This window comes from Oncorhynchus mykiss, chromosome 12, assembly GCF_057628025.1.
Source record: "Oncorhynchus mykiss isolate SJ-2025 chromosome 12, ASM5762802v1, whole genome shotgun sequence".
NCBI classification, from domain to species: domain Eukaryota; kingdom Metazoa; phylum Chordata; class Actinopteri; order Salmoniformes; family Salmonidae; genus Oncorhynchus; species Oncorhynchus mykiss.
In genome coordinates this window covers 72,512,370-72,525,327 of record NC_143033.1, presented here as the reverse complement: position 1 = coordinate 72,525,327, position 12,958 = coordinate 72,512,370, and the positions used below count along the sequence as shown (strand labels likewise).

General features: G+C 44.9%; 1 protein-coding gene across 5 annotated transcripts in view; it reads left to right on the top strand.

Annotated features, from left to right (window-relative positions):
• LOC110538146 (voltage-dependent L-type calcium channel subunit beta-1) overlaps positions 1–12,958 on the top strand; it is a 38,060-nt gene that overhangs the window by 20,414 nt on the left and 4,688 nt on the right. For 3 of the 5 annotated variants that reach the window (XM_090193223.1, XM_090193224.1, XM_036938211.2), the window contains 9 exons: positions 310–432; positions 741–877; positions 1,364–1,431; positions 4,185–4,345; positions 8,449–8,529; positions 8,633–8,691; positions 8,840–8,949; positions 12,464–12,615; positions 12,750–12,845. In XM_090193223.1, the coding sequence (XP_090049349.1) occupies positions 310–432; positions 741–877; positions 1,364–1,431; positions 4,185–4,345; positions 8,449–8,529; positions 8,633–8,691; positions 8,840–8,949; positions 12,464–12,615; positions 12,750–12,845 (987 nt within the window). Of the gene's footprint in view, positions 1–309; positions 433–740; positions 878–1,363; positions 1,432–4,184; positions 4,346–4,931; positions 4,961–8,448; positions 8,530–8,632; positions 8,692–8,839; positions 8,950–12,463; positions 12,616–12,749; positions 12,846–12,958 lie in introns of all 5 variants that reach the window. The other 2 variants (XM_090193226.1, XM_090193227.1) reach the window with 1 other exon arrangement.

Genomic DNA, 12,958 nt, shown 5'->3' with positions numbered 1-12,958 from the left:
GTCCCTCTGTTATACAGTACAGCCATACAGAACAGCACAGTCTTTAACCATTCACCCCGACCCTAACTATACACCTGACTATTCTCGCTAACAGTGTCCCCTCAATGTTTTAGGCACACGGTTAACACATATTATAACATATATTTCTATTCAATTAACATTCATTAACAGTCTTCGTGACATAATAGACATTGAGCGACATGAGTTTAGTATCTCATCCTGTCTTGTCCACTCTGTCGCCCTCATGTCATTCTTATCCTCTATTCTCATTCTTTGTTCTGCCTTTTTCTTTTGCTCCCACCTCCCCAGACCAAACCAGTAGCCTTCGCTGTGCGGACGAATGTGGGCTACAACTCTGGGCCCAACGACGACGTCCCAGTGCAGGGCATGGCCATCTCCTTTGAAGCCAAAGACTTCCTACACATCAAAGAGGTACCGGAGCTGCGTAAACAACACTGGGCCGCCTTATTTCTTATTGTTAGATTGTTTCTGAAGATGAGTTAGTCCCCATACCCTTGAGCTTTACGAAGACGGCGGGATATTGTTCAGTTATAGTATGAACATCCGGTTCTATATATATATATATATATAATCTGATTGATGTGTCGATAAGCAAGCTAAGATGGCGGCGGCGGTTGCCTTGGCAACTACAGCAGGGGCTCTGAGCGAGGGAGGAGAAGACCGGTGTGTGTATTATTGGGTGGTATTGAGGTGTTTGTCTGTCTGTGTGCTCTGTGCAGAAGTACAATAATGACTGGTGGATTGGGCGTCTGGTGAAGGAGGGCTGTGAGGTGGGGTTCATCCCCAGCCCAGTCAAACTGGAGAACACCCGGCTACTGCAGGAGCAGAAGATGAGACAGAACCGCCTCAGCTCCAGGTACTGGCTGCTGCCCACACCCACGTCCCCTGGCACACATCATCACCCTGTCACTTTACGGCAACATAGATCAGTTACCTATCGACTCCGTCATATCAGAGCTGTTATCCAACAGGGTTGGGCTCAATTCGAATTGAAGGCAGTTAAATCAGAAAGTGATTTGAATTTGAAATAAGTAGCATCTACTTTTCCGTTTATTGAGAAGTCATTGGAAATAAATACCCTTTTTTCCATTATTCAATTGTCATTTTAGTTTACTTTCTAAATTGACTGCCTTCAATTCGAATTGAGCCAACCTTGTTATCCAATTAGCTTCCACAGTGCATGCAACATAATACAGTACAATGATCACCAAATCAACAGTCACTACTTCACAATTAAAAATGGGAAAAGTTCAATTTATTTTCAATTACCATTTTTTTTCAGTCCACCTCACTTTTCACCAGTAACCATCCACTCATTGTTCTCTCCTCCACCCTTTTACAGTAAATCTGGTGGCAGCTCCAGCCTGGACGTTGCCACTGGAACACGCAGGCCCACCCCTCCTGGCACAGGTAAGGTCAGGGGTGGGGGGGTGTCATCTTCACCTCTCGGCTGGCTAGAAGAGACACACACACTACAGCACTGTGTGTGTGACGATAGATACAGCCCTCTGTCGCGGGCCTGTCGCTAATATTCCGTGTAGATTTTAATTGGATAGTTGGTGATCCATGATGAAACGGATATCTGCAGTGTGGAGGGGAGCGTCTCAGTGGGTGTGCTGCTGATACTGGAGTGAGATAGACAGAGAGAAGGAGAGGGATCCTAGCAGGTCATTAGTATGGCTAACAGGACCAGCCTGAAATAGAGCGGAGGATATAGTGCTCCTCTCATTAAATCTGATCACTACGCTTGGCCAGACCAGGGAGGTATCCCAAAGGGCACCCTGTCCCCTACATCGTGCACTATTTTTGACCAAAGCCTTATTGGCCCTGGTCAAAGGTAATGCACTTTAATAGGAATAGGGTCCGATTTGAGACTCAGCCCATACCTTATGTGTTAGCACTGAGCAGCAACAGTGTAGTTCGGTTCAGTCATGCTGCTGGATAGACAGTACGGTTCACTGAGACGGAGGGAAATAAATAGACATAGAGACAGAAGGAAAGATTGATGGTGTGGAATTACAGAAATATATACACTACTGTTCAAAAGTTTGGGCTCACTTAGAAATGTCCTTGTTTTTGAAAGAAAAGCACATTTCCTTGTCCACTAAAATAACATCAAATTGATCAGAAATACAGTGTAGACATTGTTAATGTTGTAAATGACTATTGTAGCTGGAAACGGCAGATTATTAGTATTTTTTAATTTTTTTATTTTTTAAATTGAATATCTACATAGGTGTACAGAGGCCCATTATCAGCAACCATCACTCCTGTGTTCCAATGGCACGTTGTGTTAGCTAATCCAAGTTTAAAACACCAGTCTCAACGTCAACAGTGGTGACTCCGGGATGCTGGCCTTCTAGACAGAGTTCCTCTATCCAGTGTCTGTGTTCTTTTGCCCATCTTAATCTTTTTCTTTTATTGGCCAGTCTGAGATATGGCTTTTTCTTTGCAACTCTGCCTAGAAGGCCAGCATCCCAGAGTCACCTCTTCACTGTTGACGTTGAGACTGGTGTTTTGCGGGTACTATTTAATGAAGCTGCCAGTTAAGGACTTGTTAGGCGTCTGTTTCTCAAACTAGACACTCTAATATACTTGTCCTCTTGCTCAGATGTGCACTGGGGCCTCCCACTCCTCTTTCTATTCTGGTTAGAGCCAGTTTGCGCTGTTCTGTGAAGGGAGTAGTACACATCGGTGTACGAGAACTTCAGTTTCTTGCCAATTTCTCGCATGGAAGAGCCTTTATTTCACAGAACAAGAATAGACTGATGACTTTCAGAAGAAATGTCTTTATTTCTGGTAATTTTGATCCTGTAATTGAAGTCACAAATGCTGATGCTCCAGATACTCAACTAGTCTGAAGAAGGCCAGTTTTATTGCTTCTTTAATCAGAACAACAGTTTTCTGCTGTGCTAACATAATTGCAAAAGGGTTTTCTAATGATAAATTAGCCTTTTAAAATGATTAACTTGGATTAGCTAACACAACGTGCCATTGGAACACAGGAGTGATGGCTGCTGATAATGGGCCTCTGTACGCCTATATAGATATTCCATAAAAAATCTGCCGTTTCCAGCCACAACAGTCATTTGCAACATTAAAAATGTCTACACTGTATTTCTGATACATTTGATGTGATTTTAATGGAAAAAAAATGTGCTTTCTTCCAAAAACAAGAACATTTCTAAGTGACCCCAAACTTTTGAAATGTAGTGTACATGTTTTTTTATCAGATAAGAACTGACTGGTAGTGAGTTCATTGAATAATTGAATTTAATTGAATTGAAGACAGACGGACTAGATCAGGCACGTAGATTGACTGTAACTGGCGTTGTTTCTCCGTTGATGGATGACCTAACAATGATGGATGTGTGACATTAAAACACGATAGTTATAGTATGGTTCTCTGTATCAACCATATTTGTTATACCTGAACTGATATACCAAAACCCCTCTTCCTGCCTGGCTGTGCCGGCTTAAAACACCCTTAGCCACATCCAAAACACAGAGCCCTCACCACCGTAACCAGTCCCAGCACACAGCAAACCCCTCTTCCTGCCTGACTGTGCCGGCTTAAAACACCCTTACCCACATCCAAAACACAGAGCCCTCACCACCGTAACCAGTCGCAGCACACAGCAAACCCTCCTCAAGGCAGCTACACACCTTTTTCTGCCTCCACCTCCTAGCACCTCTTCTTCTCTGCTCTCTCTCTGCTCTTTCTCTCGTCTCCGCCACTTCTTCTTCAGCAGTGGATGGCTCTCTCTTCCACCTCCTTTCTCTCCACATCTCTCGCTTACTCACTGTTCTGTTTCGATCGCTGTTTTTCTGACCTGCTCATACACTGATTTCGTAGTCACCTATTGACTTTTTATTTCAGCGCTGTTATTTCTGGTTCAGAACGCTGTCATTTCTCCCATTTCTAGATCTCAGATCGGAGTCTGTCCTACTCTCTGCTTTTGATTGCCTTGTCTTTTATTGATTACCTTTCTTATCATGCCTTTCTTGTCCTCCTTTTTCTCTTTCCTCCTTTTTTTCTCTGTCCTCGTTTCTCTGTTTCCATCTCCACCTTTTCTTCCTCTTTCACTATTGCTCGATATTCTTTCTCTCTCTTTCTGTCATTCCCTGTCCTCTCTCTCTCTCTACCCCGCCCCACTCCTCAGCTCATGTGGACATGTCCACGATGGCTTTTGACCTTGACCCCCTGGACCTGGATGCTGAGGAGCCCCCTGAGCCCCAGGGTGACCCTCACTCCCCCAAGGGCAGCGCAGGCAGCGTCACCTCCCCCCAGGGCCAAATCCACCGCCTGCCCTTCTTTAAGAAGGTAAAGCCCTCCAGGGGCCCCAGGCACTACGGCTGCTTCCCCTCCCCACCTCCCTTCAACCAAACCCCCCCTACTGCACGCAGCTATGGCCCAGTCCTAGGCTATAATAACCTTTGTCTGTCCCCACTAGCCCCTCCTACACCCCATCATCTCTGACTTACTGCCCTAAACTGACCCACCGTTCCCGCCGTTAGCTAGCGCCTGTCTGACTCCCTAATCCCGATTGGCCCCTCAGTCTCTGGTCACCACGGTAACGTTGAGTTCTGTTTTGCCTGTGTGTTTCTGCGCTGATCAACTGGGGGAGGGGTTGGGCTAAAGACGAAACCTGAACATGTTCATACATTCAGCGATGCAAAAGCGATGTATGAATATTTGCCGACGGTGCGACTCTAAACAATAAATGTCATTATCGATCAGACTACAGTGGGTGTGGCCTCCGCTGTCCTATTGAACAGCTCCACTCCCAATTCCCAACTAACCGTCACCTGTCAATAACAACACGTCCTCTGTCTTTTGTGCTTTTTGTCTCTTTTTGTCCCTTTTGCTCTGTCTTCTCGTGGGGGTTGTGTGCGGAATGGTACTGTAGGTGGTCCGGCTAAACAGAAACAGAAGTCGGTGAGTCGGTGCTGACCTTTAATTCACCTTTACCTTCTGTTCTGTCTCATCCTCCTCCTCTTCCTCTCTGTTGTCTCTCCATGTTCCTCAGTCTGCTCACATGTCAGCTTATGCTAGAGCGAGTGGGAGGTGACTGGATTTGAACATTTCCTCATTTTTGTCAAGTTTTTCACTTATTCCCCAAGAAGAAGATTTCCATGTTGCAGTTGTCCCCAGGGATATTGTGTTCCAAAATGATCAATTAAGAAATTCTGGGAAATTATAGGGAGGAACTGTAGGAAGGGAAATGTTAGTTCCACCCCCCAAAATGCCAGCAGGGCTTCCATTTGTCTCTGTCGTCAGAGCTGATTGGGTAAACACGGGCTGTCAGTATGCAGTCAGAGCTGATTGGGTAAACACGGGCTGTCAGTGTGCAGGCGTGTCACTGCCCCTGTCACACACGGTTCTGGTGAACGTTAATGCTCCCTGATGTGTTTTCATTCCCATTCTGGATGGCTGCTTTGAGTGACAGCCAATAGCCTATCATCAGCCCGCCTCGCTATCCCTCCCTATCTCAGAGCTGTCAACACAGCTTTGATCCCGTAGATACAGGAGACTGTGGAGGCAGAGGCACGCTTTGTCCTCCAATAGCAAAAACACTTTCTATAGCTTACGTGAAAGTTCATGTTATTCAGAAGAAGCAACATAAATAGTGATCCACAGTACACCTCCCTCAGCACTGCCCCTCTAGAGATGAGCACCGTTTGGAAAAGTTCTTAAGTGTATTTTTTAGATGTAGTGAATCGTAATGAGGTGAACTGCGTCCACTGCCTGGTTGTGGAGGTGTGGCTTTATGTAACGTAACGGAACTTAGTGGAGGAGAGCTCTTCAAGCCTCAATGCTACTGCTCTCAGTGCACTAAAGTGCTGCATGGAATACAGAGGAGAAGGCGTGCTGAGAATACAGAGAGCTGACACCGAATACACACGAGCACCCTACAGGTGTAGGATCTTAATTGGATCCCTTTTTGTTGCTGAGAATCTTGAAGCTCATTTGCATTTCCTGCAGCGTGATTTACATACATTTACTGAAAACCCACACTAGCACACCGTTATATTAACAGTATTGCACTTTTCATGCACACTACTTTTGGCCAGCTATTAGCCTAACCATGGATCAACCAACGTTATGGACTAAGCCTTCAAATGGGTCAAATGAAGAGCCTACATCTGTATTCTCCTCATGCCTTCCTATCTGTTAGTGGATAGACCATGGGACCTGTTCTCCTCTCACCTGTCATTCCAAAACAGGACGCTTTCTATAACAGAGCAGATGCTTATAGATGCGGTGTTGGGCAGATGAATCATGCTCCTCATGATTCATATTGATGGAATGTTAATGTATGCGTTTTGTTTTACTTGTTAGAATATTGATTGACCGTGTGTGGGTGTTTTGCGTAAGAGTGCATGTCATTTTCAATGTGATTTGAGTGTTTGAAGTAAGTGTCTTGAGAAATGTATGCTCTGTATGTTGGTTCAAAATGAGGTATCTTTTTGTATGTTTAGTGTGTGCTTGTTGTCCGTTTTCTCTGGGCCTAAAAACCCATTTGGCTCGGTGTCTATCTGGCTTCTTCCTATACAGCAATTGGGGTCTACCACACAGATACAGTGGGGCAAAAAAGTATTTAGTCAGCCACCAATTGTGCAAGGTCTCCCACTTAAAAAGATGAGAGGCCTGTAATTTTCATCATAGGTACACTTCAACTATGACAGACAAAATGAGAGAAATAAAATCCAGAAAATCACATTGTAGGATTTTTAATGAATTTATTTGCAAATTATGGTGGAAAATAAGTATTTGGTCAATAACAAAAGTTTATCTCAATACTTTGTTATATACCCTTTGTTGGCAATGACAGAGGTCAAACGTTTTCTGTAAGTCTTCAAGGTTTTCACACACTGTTGCTGGTATTTTGGCCCATTCCTCCATGCAGATCTCCTCTAGAGCAGTGATGTTTTGGGGCTGTTGCTGGGCAACACGGACTTTCAACTCCCTCCAAAGATTTTCTATGGGGTTGAGATCTGGAGACTGGCTAGGCCACTCCAGGACCTTGAAATGCTTCTTACGAAGCCACTCCTTCGTTGCCCGGGCGTTGTGTTTGGGATCATTGTCATGCTGAAAGACCCAGCCACGTTTCATCTTCAATGTCCTTGCTGATGGAAGGAGGATTTCACTCAAAATCTCACGATACATGGCCCCATTCATTCTTTCCTTTACATGGATCAGTCGTCCTGGTCCCTTTGCAGAAAAACAGCCCCAAAGCATGATGTTTCCACCCCCATGCTTCACAGTAAGTATGGTGTTCTTTGGATGCAACTCAGCATTCTTTGTCCTCCAAACACGACGAGTTGAGTTTTTACCAAAAAGTTATATTTTGGTTTCATCTGACCATATGACATTCTCCCAATCTTCTTCTGGATCATCCAAATGCTCTCTAGAAAACTTCAGACGGGCCTGGACATGTACTGGCTTAAGCAGGGGGACACGTCTGGCACTGCAGGATTTGAGTCCCTGGCGGCGTAGTGTGTTACTGATGGTAGGCTTTGTTACTTTGGTCCCAGCTCTCTGCAGGTCATTCACTAGGTCCTCCCATGTGGTTCTGGGATTTTTGCTCACCGTTCTTGTGATCATTTTGACCCCACGGGGTGAGATCTTGCGTGGAGCCCCAGATCGAGGGAGATTATCAGTGGTCTTGTATGTCTTCCATTTCCTAATAATTGCTCCCACAGTTGATTTCTTCAAACCAAGCTGCTTACCTATTGCAGATTCAGTCATCCCAGCCTGGTGCAAGTCTACAATTTTGTTTCTGGTGTCCTTTGACAGCTCTTTGGTCTTGGCCATAGTGGAGTTTGGAGTGTGACTGTTTGAGGTTGTGGACAGGTGTCTTTTATACCGATAACAAGTTCAAACAGGTGCCATTTAATACAGGTAATGAGTGGAGGACAGAGGAGCCTATTAAAGAAGAAGTTACAGGTCTGTGAGAGCCAGAAATCTTGCTTGTTTGTAGGTGACCAAATACTTATTTTCCACCATAATTTGCAAATAAATTCCATTCTCTTCACCATTCTCCATAGCTCATTCTGATCCAGTTGAATTATAGTTTATTTAATTTGCTATGACTGGGAGAGCAGACTTGAGAAATGGAAATGAGTGCTTTCTGTGAATTTTTTGCGCTTGGTCTTGGTGCTTTTATCTTCTCCAAGAAAATAAATGGTCTCTGTCTGAAATGCTTTATATATCATTCTGACTGTACAGAGAGAAGGGAGAGTGTTGATTTATGTGTGTGTTTCTGTGGCCGTAGGTTGTGCAGCTCCGTATGTGTGCGTACAAAGTGGCTATAGGTTGTGCGTCTCAGAGTATGCGTGAGCTCTGTTCGTGTGTATGTCTTTGTTCAGACACAGTGGTTATAGTGTCTCACCCCGCTCTTGGGGCTCTCCTGTCTGACTCAGATGGAGCATGTCCCCCCTTACGACGTGGTCCCCTCCATGAGACCCATCATTCTAGTGGGGCCGTCACTGAAGGGCTACGAGGTAAGGCTACTGTGTAGCTCAATCTCCCCAACTGTCTTCATTGTTTATTATACCGGTCATATCCCACGCCTCGGTTGTTCTTCTTCTCCTCGTCTCCCACCAGGTGACTGACATGATGCAAAAGGCTCTCTTTGACTTTCTCAAGCACAAGTTTGAGGGCAGGTGAGTTTCTGGCCAGCCAGAGAACATGACTGAAATATTTTTACCATATTTAGTAAAGGTTGAAAACGTCTTCAACTTAGTATTTAGTTAACCTGCTTTTAGACGTTTCCAGTTCTCAGCCCTGATTGGTTGATCGTTTTTCTTCCAGGATATCCATCACCCGGGTGACCGCAGACATCTCCCTTGCCAAGCGCTCGGTCCTCAACAACCCCAGTAAACACACCATCATCGAGCGCTCCAGCACCCGCTCCAGCCTGGGTAAGACAGGACCAGTAGGGCAAGACATCCTTGTACCTTTGTGATCCACGTGATCCATTTCCAAAAGCTTTGTTTGTTCATGTTTCTTATCATACGTTGGGCCATTGTGTTGTTACCTTTCACTATCAGTGTTTTCATATATCCATCTTAGCTTGTGTAAGTATTTGATCCAGCTGATGACCTGCCTGACTCTAAATGAAATGCCAGTTTGTACTTGGACAATGACTGGTGTTTACCTGTCACCGAGTATTGGGATAAAGATATTTAAAAGTATTGTTTCTGTTGGTGATAGCTACCTGGTCAGCAAAAGGTCAGGGAATATTGGATGTTAGCATCTATTGATAACATACAGTAGGGAGCCTCATAGTCAATTGAATTGAATTACACAAATGTTTTTACTTAGGTCATCAATCCGTTCCTTTTGGCATAGATTCGATATCAGTGAGTAGGGCTAAGCACAGGACAGCAAGGCCCCTCTAGAGGAGAGGCTAGCTGAGCAGAGAGGGGCAGTGTAGCCTGTCCATGGGAACCTGAAAGGGTTGTTCTACCTTTAATTACTCACTGCCCCTCTCTGATCTGGCCTCTTCTCTTTCTCCATCCTGTCTTTTCCTACCCTCCACCCACCTGTCCCTCTCTCCCACCTTCCCTCCCCTCGCTCTGCGTCTCTCAGACGTACTGGGTACGTATGCTCTCAACCCCACGAGGAAGACAACCAAGAGCTTTTTTTCTCTGTTCTCCTCCCCTGTCTGTCTCTCACTACTCTCCTCATACACTCATACCTCATGCATCTGTCTGCCTGTCTGTTCCTCACACATGTTTGTGAAAGCCTGTTGCTTGCAGTAATAACAATTTGAACTAAGGCTTGGAAAGAGTAGACTAATTACACAGCAGAATGAGTGCTCGGTGGGTCTGGTGGCTCTAGGCTGCTCAGCTGAGCGTCTGCCTGCTGTCTGTCTGTCTGTCTGTCTGTCTGTCTGTCTGTCTGTCTGTCTGTCTGTCTGTCTGTCTGTCTGTCTGTCTGTCTGTCTGGGGTTATGGGGAAATGTGATAGCGGGTCTGGGGGGGGCAACTGTGATCAGGGAGGAGTGTACAGGGGAAGTTGATACTCCCCCCCCCCCCCCCCCCATCCCCCGTTGCCTCCCACCCTGTGGCCCAGAATTAGGGACCCGACTGTAAAGCAACATGTAACAACACTTTACCTACAAGGAGCCTGTATGCATACTGAAACTCAAGCACAATTAGACTTTCATATATTAATGTGTTTTATATACCATACAGTGCCTTGCGAAAGTATTCGGCCCCTTTGAACTTTGCGACCTTTTGCCACATTTCAGGCTTCAAACATAAAGATATAAAACTGTATTTTTTTGTGAAGAATCAACAAGTGGGACACAATCATGAAGTGGAACGGCATTTATTGGATATTTCAAACTTTTTTAACAAATCAAAACCTGAAAAATTGGGCCTGAAAACCTGAAAAATTATTCAGCCCCTTTACTTTCAGTGCAGCAAACTCTCTCCAGAAGTTCAGTGAGGATCTCTGAATGATCCAATGTTGACCTAAATGACTAATGATGATAAATACAATCCACCTGTGTGTAATCAAGTCTCCGTATAAATGCACCTGCACTGTGATAGTCTCAGAGGTCCGTTAAAAGTGCCGAGAGCATCATGAAGAACAAGGAACACACCAGCACCAACAGCACCAACACACCATCCCCACTGTCAAACATGGTGGTGGCAGCATCATGGTTTGGGCCTGCTTTTCTTCAGCAGGGACAGGGAAGGTGGTTAAAATTGATGGGAAGATGGATGGAGCCAAATACAGGACCATTCTGGAAGAAAACCTGATGGAGTCTGCAAAAGACCTGAGACTGGGACGGAGATTTGTCTTCCAACAAGACAATGATCCAAAACATAAAGCAAAATCTACAATGGAATGGTTCAAAAATAAACATATCCAGGTGTTAGAATGGCCAAGTCAAAGTCCAGACCTGAATCCAATCGAGAATCTGTGGAAAGAACTGAAAACTGCTGTTCACAAATGCTCTCCATCCAACCTCACTGAGCTCGAGCTGTTTTGCAAGGAGGAATGGGAAAAAATGTCAGTCTCTCGATGTGCAAAACTGATAGAGACATACCCCAAGCGACTTAAAGCTGTAATTGCAGCAAAAGGTGGCGCTACAAAATATTAACTTAAGGGGGCTGAATAATTTTGCACGCCCAATTTTTCAGTTTTTGATTTGTTAAAAAAGTTAGAAATATCCAATAAATGTCGTTCCACTTTATGATTGTGTCCCACTTGTTGTTGATTCTTCACAAAAAAAATAAAGTTACATATCTTTATGTTTGAAGCCTGAAATGTGGCAAAAGGTCGCAAAGTTCAAGGGGGCCGAATACTTTCGCAAGGCACTGTACATCATTGGTTACTACCAATCTCTGATACAGGGAACGCATTCTTCACAGAGATGCAGTGTAAATAGAGGGAATTTGGAGGTTAATAAAAGCTAGGACAGTTTGTTAGGTTTTCATTATTTTAGGTAAAGTTCATTTCTCTTATCTCTCTGCAGAGCTTCTGGTCGCTGCCTTCCACCTGCAGGTTTAATTCCCTTTCTACTTCAGCCCTTCAGAGGGAGACTGTCTGAAGCCCGCAGCCCCTCTGCAAATTACCTGTCCCCTGTTTATGTAATTGTGGCTGGGGTTGCTACCAGAAGCTCCACAGAGAGATAATGTAATTGTGGCTGGAACACCCCCCCCCCCCCCCCCTCCCTCCAAAGAAATTGAACACACATCTGAGCGTATGATAAATGGGGACAGCCACGCTGTTAAAACCATACAGGCTCTTCTAGGGTTTTGCTGAAGGAGAATAAGAGTGTACAAAGCCGAGAACATCCAAACAGACTAATACGTTTGCTCTGCCTGATAGCTCTAACAGCGAATGCTATCACACTTCATCACTTTCAGATGGTTTTATTCGCTGACATGTTCAGAACGGTATATCAAGTGCCACCACATGCATCTCATTCTTACAAGCCTCCTTCCTTCCCGAGTTTGAGTTGATGTAAAAAGTTGTGTTAGAGACCATGTTTACCAGTTGCAAAACATCAGTTACTGCTCGTTGGAATGTGGCAACAGAATGAGAATGCCCTTATGTTCCATTTAGTGGTGTGTAAATGGAATATCTAATGCGATGGGTTCTGTTTCACATGCACCGAACCTCTTGCCAAAATGTTGACATGCATGATAGTGTTAACATGCCACGTTTTCATGTGCTTGTGTGTATCCTGTTTATTTTGAAATTGTGTGTGTGTGTGTGTGTGCGTGTGCGTGTGTGTGTGTGTGATATGAGTTATCAAAGTGGCAATAGTCACACGGATCTCCCTGTATACTCCAGAAGGGATTTAAATGTGGACAGAATTGAGATTTGACCACCAATTCAATTTGTATACTCTGTGTGTTCAGACACCTACTACACCCTGTTACTTATTGCATTTCCGTGTTCTCTACCACATAGCGGAGGTGCAGAGTGAGATTGAGCGTATCTTTGAGCTGGCCCGCACCCTGCAGCTGGTTGCCCTAGACGCAGACACCATCAACCACCCCTCTCAGCTGGCTAAGACCTCCCTGGCTCCTATCATTGTCTACATCAAAATAGCCTCACCTAAGGTACCCCCTGAATTTGTGGTCGATTGACTTCCTCTATCACGTTCTACTGAAATGTCATGTATGTGACTGAAATGTCTGTAGATGTGACATCTCTGTCAGTGACCAGCGGTATGTTGTTGCCTGTTTCCCTTCAGGTCCTCCAGAGGCTCATTAAATCCCGGGGGAAGTCCCAGGCCAAACACCTGAATGTGCAGATGGTGGCAGCAGACAAGCTGGCCCAGTGCCCCCCTGTGAGTGTCTGTCTGTGGCCCTGGATTCCATGGCCGAAAGGCACATGTTCTTACATGCTGTTTGCCCTGAACAAATTAATTCACAATTACCAGTCTGAACAATGGCATTGGCT